At 35.6% G+C, this 11581-nt stretch overlaps 1 protein-coding gene across 1 annotated transcript; it reads left to right on the top strand.

The window, feature by feature from the left end:
• The first annotated feature begins 8707 nt into the window (after positions 1 to 8707).
• LOC103433678 (vacuolar-processing enzyme-like) lies at positions 8708 to 11581 on the top strand. Its single transcript, XM_008371944.3, has 9 exons — positions 8708 to 8952; positions 9071 to 9235; positions 9343 to 9499; positions 9628 to 9710; positions 9824 to 10020; positions 10172 to 10220; positions 10327 to 10518; positions 10688 to 10894; positions 11034 to 11581. Exons 1-9 carry the CDS (start codon positions 8764 to 8766, stop codon positions 11181 to 11183), a joined length of 1389 nt encoding a protein of 462 aa, XP_008370166.1. The 5' UTR covers positions 8708 to 8763; the 3' UTR covers positions 11184 to 11581.

Below are 11581 nucleotides of genomic sequence, written 5' to 3'. Positions count from 1 at the left end.
ATTCCGATACCAATTATTTCAAATCTCGTGCAGAGAAATACTATCAAACCGTAATACTGAGTGATGATACAAGTATTCATCAAAAAAAAAAAAAGAATTTTGAAATCGAATGACAACCATTCCTGTAAGGTGGTTGTGCATATCAAATGAAAGGATGTCCTTTACATAGCAATTTTTCATGGGTATCACACAGCAATTCTGTGAGAAATGCCAGTACATACCCAGCAATGTAATCAATTGAATGGAAGAAATTTATCCAAATTTGCATGATTTAATTCCCCAGTCATAGCTACTAATTCAATGTGAAAATAGAAGATCCATGGTAAAAAACCATGACCACGAATTTTATTGGATGATCCTTGTATGGATGATTTGTAGTGGCAATTATACCATAGTAAAATATCCAAACCCAATATCTTAAATTTTTAGGCAATTAGCTCAAATCAATCTAAGTATAACCTTGTATTAAACATTAAGGAATGGAAAATTTGGCCAAGTTATACAATGTGTCAATCAAAATACTTCGATGTTAAACTCATCAGATCTACAAAGTCGAATGTAAACCTCTCACTTATAAGTGGAGACAAAATTTTCATATACAACGATATTGCGGGTTGAAATTTTGGATAAGTCATACAATGAGTCAACCATAGTTTGGTATCGAATTAAAGGGTGTCGAAACCTATGACCTACCATGCACTTACAAGTGAAGATAAATACTACTAAACTATAATACTAAGCTTGTCATTTTGAAGAATTGAACATAAGAGCAAGTCCACTGTGGGCAATAGCCTTGTGGATTGGCAACAATTGCAAGCCAACTGCCCCTAGAGTCATGCCAGCCCAGTTGGGCAATTGGGCTGAGGAGGAACCCATAGTAGAGGTCAGGCAGAAGTCCAAGGCCCGAGCCCATGATGGGGGAGTGATGCAAGGCTGACGTCAACCACATTCTAAAAGAATTTGCGTCAGATGCATGGACAACATGCGCGTGTGGGAGAACATCTTTGACAACATTTCAGATGCTGCGGCCCGCGTGGCATCCCACTCAGTTACCATTTGACGAGGCACAATCTGGACAGTTTGATTTCTAGATCAACGGCCCAAATTTTTCGGTTTAAAAAAAAATGTTACCATTGGGCAACGTGTCAAAATCTCGACTGTTGGATTTCAATTTTTGTAATCCAACACTCCAAATTAACTAAGTTAATAAAAATTTAAAAATATTAAAAATTAATTACAATTTCAAAACAAAAAAAAAATTATCAATTTTCTTTTCTATAAATATGTAATTTGTATTTTTTTTCTATAAATTTAAGTTAATAACACCGTTTGGTATTTAATTTAGTACTTTATGTAATTTGGTGCTTTATGTAATTTTTCATTTATTTAATTTGGTACTTTGTGTAATTTGTATTTATTAAATTTGACACTTTATTTAAAATTAAACCTGTCTGAAATTAAAAATAGAAACATTTTTTATTATGTGATAAAATAAAAAAGTACTAATATTTTAATACGAATTGTCTAGGCCATTTAATTTTAGGAGTGAAAATGCAATAGACAATTACTATTCATTAAAGATGGTTACTATTCACTTGATTAGCCACACTGTGCTACGGTCTGGTGGTATTCATCTTCACTTAGTTGGAAGTGAGAGGTCTTAGGTTCGAATCTCATGGATGGCGAATTCGATACCAAATTAGGCTGCTCATTGTATGGATTAGCCAAATTCGTCCTTCCCTCAATGTAAAAATATCGATGTACTATAAAAAAATAACAAAACAAAACAAAAATTCCCCCTTCCCTTAATGTAAAAATACCAACGTACTAAAAACAAAAGAATTTCATGTTGCCAAGAGGGACCTTTACACACTAGAAGTGCTCTAAACCTCATATTTAAAATACTGAAAATATGATTTTAACCCCTAAAGCTTAATTTTTTCTACATAAAGCCTGACATAAGTTTTTTACTCTAATAAAACCCATTGACTAAATTCCACATCAGCAAATTCATTAATTGTATTAGTCTTTACACATTTAAAATTTTTTTGATGCCTAAAATACCCATATTTGAATGTTTGAAGATTTAATGATTTTACAAAAAAAAAAAAAAAAAAAATTATTTCCTAATTTATAATAACAATAAAACATGCCTACTATATGTAATAATACATGCTTAGTTTAGTCAATCAAATTATATTTTACAAATAAATGTAGGTAAATTATTTCACACACACACACACACATATATATATATATGGCCTAATCGGATAAATGGTCCCCGTGGTCATAAGGTATTCGGATGATAGCCCCTGTGGTAAAAAAATTCGGATTTAAACCCCTGTGGTCTAAGTCTGTTAGGATTTATGCCCATCTGTTAAATAATGCTCACATGGCTGCCAAATGTCTGCCACGTGGCAAAATAATAATTTTTTTTTTTTAAAAACCTGAATTTTTACAAACAAAAAAAAAAAAAAAAAAAAACCAGAACCTCCCCCCCGCCCTCCGCCCGTTCCCCCCTCGGCCGTCCTTCTCCTTCTTCCTTCTTCTTCTTCCCGCCGGTCTCCCCGCGCGACTCCTCCCTCTCCCTCTTCCTTCTTCTTCTTCTTCTTCTTCTTCTTCTTCTTCTTCTTCTTCTTCTTCTTCCCGCCGGTCTCCCCGCGCGACTCCTCCCTCTCCCTCTTCCTTCTTCTTCTTCTTCTTCCCGCCGGAGACCAGCTCCCCCCCTCCCCCGCCGGAGCCCTCTCCCCGCGCCCTCCTCCCTCTCCCTCTTCCTTCTTCTTCTTCTTACAGATCTGCGTTTTTTTTTTTTGGTTGTAAAAATTCAGGTTTTTAAAAAAAAATTAAAAATTATTATTTTTGCCACGTGGCAGACATTTGGCAGCCACGTGGCATATATGTGTCAGCCACGTCAGCATTATTTAACAGATGGGCATAAATTCTAACAGACTTAGACCACAGGGGTTTAAATCCTAACAGACTTAGACCACAGGGGTTTAAATCCGAATTTTTTTACCACAGGGGCTATCATCTTAATACCTTATGACCACGGGGACCATTTATCCAATTAGGCCTATATATATATATATATAACCCACAAAAAAAAAAAAAAAAAAAAAAAAACATGCCTGATATCGTAAAAATTAATTCGAAATAATTTACCTACAAAAAAAAATGTTATTTGATTTAGTGCACCTACTATTCAAAATTTAAAATTTTAGATGCTTAAAAAAACAAAAATAATTTACCCAATAAATGTAAAGTACATGAAAAAAAATTTACCTACATAATAAGGCAAACCCAATACATGCAAAATAATGTGCCTATATAAAAAATAATATTTTTTATTCAATACTAGTTTACTTATTATTTGTACATATAATAATAAAATGTGCTCAATATATGATACATACAAAATAAAATACCCATAAATGAAGAATGTTATTTGATTCAAAATTAATTTACTTACAAAATAAAGTAATTTTATTTGATTTAAAATTAATTTACCTATTATTTGTACATATATATATGTTAGTTTAGTCAATCAAATTGTATTTTAATACGAATTGTCTACACCATTCAATTTATTAAATTAATTTACCTATTATTTGATTTAAAATAAAGTAATTTTATTTGATTTAAAATTAATTTATCTATTATTTATACATATATATATGTTATTTGTACATATATACAATAACTATAAAACATGCCTACTATATGTAATAATACATGCTTAGTTTAGTCAATCAACTTGTATTTTACAAATTGTTGATGCACAAAACCGGAGGTCTTGGAATAACGTAAATCCGATCGTGAATCTGCAAGAAAGTAAATAACACAAGATGTATCGTGGTTCACCCCAATGTTTGGGCTACGTCCACACTGATATTGTATTTCTCTGTTTGTGAGCCTTGTGGCTTTGTATGTGAGGAAGAGAGCTTCTGAGGGTGAGAGAGCTCTCTCCCATGGCCTAAGAATTAGCCTCCCTTAATGAAGAGAGTGAGGAGTCCTTTTATAGAATAAGGGCTCATCACTTATTAAATATTTGCCCCTTCATTTATTACATAATTACATTTGAGTCCCCCGAGTATTTATACGAGATCTAAATACGGATGCCCTAAGTATGATACAAACAGTAGTCCCCCAAGTCTTCAGTCAAGAGAGTATTTTGGCTGGAGACTTGAAATTCAGTCCATGTGTGGGCTGAAGTAACTAGATGTCGTCTTAAACTGATACTCGATATGAGGCGGTGCTCAATCTGAAATGATGCTCAACTAGAAGTAGCACATGTTGCGAGGCTGCTCTGCTTGTGGCTTATGTTGCCTTGGTTGGCTCGGCTTGTGGCATTGAAGGTGAGGGAGTCCCTTTTATAGAATAAGGGCACGCTCCTCAATACATAAATGATGGGCTAGAGTTGATGCTCGCGACGAGTCAGTTGCTCAACAGGGGACGATGCTCTCTAATGATGGTGAGGGAGTCCCTTTTATAGAATAAGGATTCACTCCTCAGTACATGAATAATGGGTGTTCTCTAATGAAAGTGAAGGAGTCCCTTTATAGAATAAGGGTTCACTCCTCAGTACATGAATAATGGGTGATCTCTAATGAAAGTGAGGGAGTCCCTTTTATAAAATAAGGAATCGATCCTCAGTACATAAATAATGGATGCTCTCTAATGAAAGTGAGGGAGTCCCTTTTATAGAATAAGGGCTCGTTCCTCACTACATAAATAATGGGCTATGTCCCCCAAGTATTTTTCATGAGGCCCAATATATGGTATATAGTGTAGTCCCCAAAGTCTTCAGTCAATAAAGGTTGTTGGCTGGAGACTTCAAATTCAATCCATGTATAAGCCGAAGTGGCGGTTGTTCAGAGGCAGTATTTGTATACCCTGCACTAAAGCTTTGTAGGTGAAGCTTTGCAAGTGAAGCTTTGAAGCTGGAGCTTTTGTAAATGAAGTTTTTGAAGCTGGAGCTCTGTAAATGAAGCTTTCGAAGCTGATTTGACATGAGTGATGCTCATGAATGTTTATGTTGATTGACATGAGTGATGCTCATGAATGTTTACATAAGTGATGCTCATGAATGTTGACATAAATAATGGTCATGAATGTTTATGTATGATTGATATGAGTGATGCTCATGAATGTTTATGTATGATTGATATGAGTGATGCTCATGTATAATTTTGGAGTACTGGACGTACTTTTGATCACCTAGTGGGTGATAATAGCGGTAGGCTGCCGAATAATTTTCGAGTACTGGCCATACTTTTAATCACCTGGTTGGTGATAATAGCGGCAGGTTGCCGAATAATTTTGGAGTACTGAGCGTACTTTTGATCACCTGGTTGGTGATAATAACGGCAGGGTGCCGAATAATTTTGGAGTATTGGGCATACTTTTGATCACCTGGTTGGTGATAATAACGGTAGGCTGCTGAATAATTTTTTGTAGTACTGGACGTACTTTTGATCACCTGGTTAGTGATATTAGAGGGCCTGGCTCTTTTAGGCATATGGGCCTTCGCCCATGACATTCCAGCCCATTATTTTGGGCTTGCCGTTTTTTTATTACCCTCTGATGGGGTTTATACAGATGTCTCCGAAAGATAAGAAAAATAAATTACATCATTCAAAACAAAGGTTTCGACAGTTGCAGATCGTTGGTGCGTACTGCACCTATTGCGTACTGGGTTGTTGAAGATCTTTTTCCATGTGCGTATTCCAGTGGCTTTTTCAGAAAAGTGGAAACATGCATGATGAAAGTTTTATTTTTCAAAAGTTGATGGCATCTTCTGCTTTAGTGGTCGATAAAAGCAAAAGTATAATCATTTCCTTTCTCTTTTTATTCCTTGCTTTTGCTTTTGTTTCCTACAGCTCACTTGATTGCTTTTGCCTTTCCTCATCTTTGTTGCTTTTGTTTTTGTTTCCCATGTGCTCTCGCAGAGCAAAGTTCCATAAATGCAAAATCTCTCCCTTTACATGGTGCTTTGCCAAGGCCGGAAAGTTTAAACCATGTGTGCATCATTCATGAGGTAGGGCTTTCTGCTTTTTCTTCTTTTTTCTGCTTTCTGCAATTATCTCAGTGGGTAGCCATGCTTTCTGCTTTTCCTTTCCATTATTCTCATACCTGGCACCACCAAAATTATTACCAGAAGGCACCGGCAGCGGCTGATGCCCACCTGGATGCATGGTCTTGCTGATGCATGGTCCGATGTTCATAGAAAAAATTCAATCTCTGATACAAACCTTTATCAGAACATGGTAACTTATTGCCAATTGGCACACATGAAACAGGAACCCAATCATTTTGATTTAGCTAAGCTGCTTGCGCCACAGCAAATTCGACAGCAGCAGCATCAACAATGGAATATTTTGGATGGCGGCTTAAGGTCGCTGGTGGTGGTGCCCTCGGAGTCGAAGGAGGCAGTGCAGTGGAGGATGCCGGCATAGGCGCAGAAAGCATCGGAGCTATGGGCGTGGTCAGGGGGTGGAAGACACGAATCCTAGGCTCACTATCCCTTGCTCCTTGTAATATTCATTGACCTTTGAATTCAGAAATCACAAAACGATGAGAATTGGAAATGTGGGTTCTGACCTTTGAATCTGAAACAATCATTCAGTGGTCGATTCAAGGATCTGAAAATACAGAAGAACCGAATCTCTGAGACATTTTTTGTTCTTCTGTTAAAATGCAGAACTCTCATAGAACCCACCTACATCAAATACCTTTGTACATTTACTCAATCGATATTAAGTTTAAATGGGACAGCCAGAGAGTTGAAGAAACGGATAATCCCATGAGAATCGCTTCGATGAAGAAAATCACTCCGGATATGATTATGGTGTAACAGCGGCCGACCCAGTCGGAAGTTCTTCTGGCCATGGCAGACCTAATGAGGGAGCAAATTTCAATAACACCCATCAGGATCTCGATTTACGTGTCCGTGATCTTGAGGTCCTTTTCGATGTAGATCGAAGCTTTGATCATCACGCCAATATCATAACCTATCAGGATTGAAGTCATGGAGGCCAGAATAGCATAGGCGAGCACATACAGGTTTTCTTGGAGACGGCGATGGGTCGATTCAAATGGTGGTTGGGAGAGATCGAATGGTGGTCGATGGAGAACCGGACGTACGGAGACGGAGAGGATGAGGTGTAAAGGTTGACAAGCGTTGGAGAAGCAGATCTGTGATGGTGATGGTGGTTGATCTGCTTATTGTAGTAGTGGTGGTCCTCTGGTCGATGGTGTGGACATCGATATCGGTGGTCTCTTTGGCGTCGAAGAGAATGGAATGGCAGGTGAACGGCCTCTTGCTCGACCCCGACGGCTTAGTATCAGCTTGTATCACAGATTTTATAGCTTCTAGCTGAGCAGCAATCGAGGTCGCCATGTCTCAATAGTGCTTAAAAAAAGAAAAATAATTTACCTACAAAAAAAAAATGTTATTTGATTTAGGAATAATTTACCTACAAAAAAAAATGTTATTTGATTTAGTGCACCTACTATTCAAAATTTAAAATGTTAGATGCTTAAAAAAAGAAAAATAATTTACCCAATAAATGTAAAATACATGGAAAATAATTTACCTACATAATAAGGCAAACCCAATAGATGCAAAATAATGTGCCTATACAAAAAATAATATTTTTTATTCAATACTAGTTTACCTATTATTTGTACATATAATAATAAAATGTGCTCAATATATGATACATACAAAATAAAATACCTACATAATGAAGAATGTTATTTGATTCAAAATTAATTTACTTACAAAATAAAGTAATTTTATTTGATTTAAAATTAAATAACATTCTTTTATTTAATTAGTTTACCTACTAATTAAATAAAAGAATGTTATTTGATTCAACATTAATTTACCTACAAAATATATGTTAGTTGCTCATCATAAATTTACATATAGGTAGATTAATTAGTATAAAATGTTTGAACATATATGTAGTACTGCACACACAAACACACACACACACACACACACATATATATATATATATATGTTAGGGGTAATAATATGTGTAATAACTATTTGTTCATTGTAATTAAGGTGAGTAATTACATTTATTGATTTATTTTGAATATTGTGGCACAAGTTGTAAATATCTTGTAATAGGTCAATTATTTTCTACTTGGCAGTCATTTTCAAAATTAGGTTTTATTTGGAAGTTTATAACTATGTGGGTTTTTGTCTAGAAAATAAAAGTTGCAATGATCTATTTCTAAAGAACCCTATAAAATATAGAGAAATACCATTAAACTATAATGTAATAAACCATTATCTTTTACACTATATTTTTGTCTAGAAAATAAAAGTTGCAAGGATCTATATCTAAAAAACCCTTTAAAATATAGAGAAATACCATTAAACTATAATGTAATAAACCATTATCTTTTACACTATATATGAGGTTGACAAATGACAAATCGTTGTCCTTAATGGATGGTTGGAGTATTTCATTATATTTGTTAGAATTAATCCATGATATGGTGTGCCACGTACGTCTAGGATCACCAAGTTGATTATGAAGAGTTGAGTGGGTTGATGAAGTTTGAAACAACTATTCCTCAGAAAATTTTAGACATGCATTTCCTTCTTGAGCACGTAGGGGAGATTTAATCTGAACCATTCATTTCAACCGTAAGACATCTATAAATTGACTCCTTCATTAAAAGAGAATGTATTCGTACTTGACTTGAGAGTTTGGTTATTGGTTTGTCAGGGTTAATCTGCAGATCATGGCTAATCAAGTTTATTGTGTGGTTTTACTATCTCTTACTTTGTTAAGTTTGGCTATTCATGGAAGCTTGTGCTTCCCTGAAATTAATGAAGATAACAATGGCTCTCCAAGTACCACTGCTGGTAAGGGAAAAAGATGGGCAGTTCTTGTTGCAGGATCAAATGGTTACTACAACTATAGGCACCAGGTTTAAGCTTGTCCAAACTTTTGATTAATTATAGTATTATTAGTAAATTATTTATCTTAATTATGTTACAAGTAATAAAATTTAGGGTTACTTTTTAATCTTTTATCGTTCCATGCAGGCTGACATATGCCATGCGTACCAGATACTTAAAAAAGGAGGACTGAAAGACGAGAACATCATCGTTTTCATGTACGATGATATCGCGTACAACTCGGAAAATCCTCGAAAAGGTGTCATCATCAACAAGCCAAACGGACCTGACGTTTATAAAGGAGTTCCCAAGGTTGTAACTAATGTTCTGAGTTTGATTTTTAATTTCTAGTTGGTTAATTTGTTAGTTTAACGTTGTTTAATTACCTGTAAGTATTTTTTTTTCTTTTTCTAATGCAGGATTATACAGGAACTCATGTTAACGCACGCAATCTCTATGCTGTAATTCTTGGAGACAAAAGTTCTCTTACCGGAGGAAGTGGCAAGGTTCTAAGTAGCGGTCCGAATGACCATGTTTTCATATATTATGCAGACCATGGTTCTGTAGGATTACTTGGTAATTAGTAGTTTTTTTTATTTTTGTTTTATTAACTTTGAAAATATATATTTTGTGATCTTATATAGTCCCATAAATTCAGTAAATTTGGTTCTTCGGGTTGCATATGAACGGTATATTGTGTTCAGGGATGCCTAGTGATCGTGTTTATGCGAAAGATCTCATAAGTGTACTGCAGAAGAAGAATGCTTCTAAAGGTTACAAAAGCATGGTAAGAATTTTCACTTGAGTAACAGTCTTACTGAAGTTTTCAACTCTTTTTTTGATGATTTTCATGTATTTTTCTGAGGTTTTGATGCATTTATGTGAAAAAAAAAAAATTAGGTATTTTACATTGAAGCTTGCGAGGCAGGGAGCATGTTTGAGGGCCTCCTTTCAAGTAATCTGAATATTTATGCTACCACCGCATCGAATGCAGAAGAGAGTAGTTATGGAACATATTGTCCCGGTGACCTATCAGTTCCTGCCGAGTTTGATACTTGTTTGGGAGACTTGTATAGCATTTCCTGGATGGAGGATTGGTAATGCAGTGCCTTTCTTTATGAAAATGCTGTTCTAATGAAACAGAGTACATTACTTTGCCAGTTTCAAATACATTTTCGATCAAATGCTCATACTAATTACTTTGTTGTTTCGGTGACTTTTGGACCATATCTTCACATTTGAGAGCAGTGACTTAAGTGATTTGCATAAAGAAACTTTGGAGAATCAATATCAAAGGGTAATATTTTGACAATTTCTCGTATGTAAAATATTTATGGATATCATCTCTAATGTTGGTGAAATTAGAATAATATGACCATCTGACCATGTCGATTGAATTACAGGTTCGGAGAAGAACAACTAATTCGCATGTTATGCAGTACGGAGATATGAGTCATAAACAGGAGCTCCTCTTTGCTTACATGGGTGCAGATCTTTCTATTCGTAGCCTTACTTCCACCAGCGATATCTCTTCACCCTCAATCTCAAGGGCTGTTAACCAACGTGACACGAAGCTCCTCTACCTTCAGCAAAAGGTTTCTGCTCTTCTTTTATTCTGAATTCCAAACTTCAATGTGTTTAATTTTCATGTATACACGTATATGTATTGATTAGTGCATGCCAAACTCTCCGGCTAGAGAACTTTTCGTATGTTTTTGACATTTTGTACTTTTCGTTTATAACTATAAACTTTATATGTTTCAGCTGCAAAGAGCTCCTACTGGATCTCAAGAGAAACAGGATGCTCAGAAGCAGCTGCTGCTTGAAATTGCTCATAGGAAAAACGTGGACTATAGCATAACGAAACTGGGGGAGGTTTTGTTCGGACACGAGAAGAGCTCAAACGTTTTAATGAATGTTAGGCTACAGGGGCAACCTGTGGTAGATAATTGGGACTGCTTCAAGAACTTTGTAAGTTCATCTCCCCTAATTCTATACATCAAATTGATACAGACAACACTCAAGTGCTTGTGCTTCTTTGTTCAGTTTTTTGAAGTAAATCAACAAGTTTTATATCCGAGATAATTGATTTTGAGTTCTTTCCATGCAGTTGAATATTTATGAGAAGTACTGTGGACATTTATCTGTATACGGAATGAAGTACACGCGAGCTATAGCCAACATATGCAATGCTGGGATTACCACAGAGAAAATGGTTGCAGCATCTGATCAAACTTGTGCCAACAAACCCAATGTCTAGAACTTCCTTTCTGATCAGATAAATGATCAATTTATGTATGTGTGATGTGTTGGATGCTAAACCATTTCTGGAGTTGATCTTGAAGAAATTGCAGCAGCTAGACCAAGAAAGCCAACGGCTATTTTCTTTTGAAATGTAACGGCTAGTTTAAGTTAAGTGATAGTTTTTTACTAGTGTAAAGCTTAGATTAAATGCTCCAATGAAGGGCTAAGATTAGCTTTGTACGAACAGGTTGGTGAGCATTTTGTCAGCTAGCTCCAATGGAGATAAGGGCTGACTGTGCAATCCCAAAACCCTATAAATTACATATATATGTGTGCGCGTGTGCTATGATCAATACATGTATGTGTGATGCGAATAAGAAAAAAGAAATAATACAAAATATTTTGGGAAATTGT

The sequence above is a fragment of the Malus domestica genome, chromosome 04, assembly GCF_042453785.1.
Source record: "Malus domestica chromosome 04, GDT2T_hap1".
Lineage (NCBI taxonomy): Eukaryota > Viridiplantae > Streptophyta > Magnoliopsida > Rosales > Rosaceae > Malus > Malus domestica.
This window is presented reverse-complemented; position numbering and strand designations above follow the sequence as displayed.

Bases quoted from the DNA above. Each gene is read 5' to 3' on its own strand.
- LOC103433678 (XM_008371944.3), top strand. From the start codon at position 8,764: ATGGCTAATCAAGTTTATTGTGTGGTTTTACTATCTCTTACTTTGTTA. The intron at 9,500-9,627 runs GTAATTAGTAGT...TATTGTGTTCAG, and splicing joins TGGTTCTGTAGGATTACTTG to GGATGCCTAGTGATCGTGTT. The intron at 10,221-10,326 runs GTAATATTTTGA...ATTGAATTACAG, and splicing joins TGGAGAATCAATATCAAAGG to GTTCGGAGAAGAACAACTAA.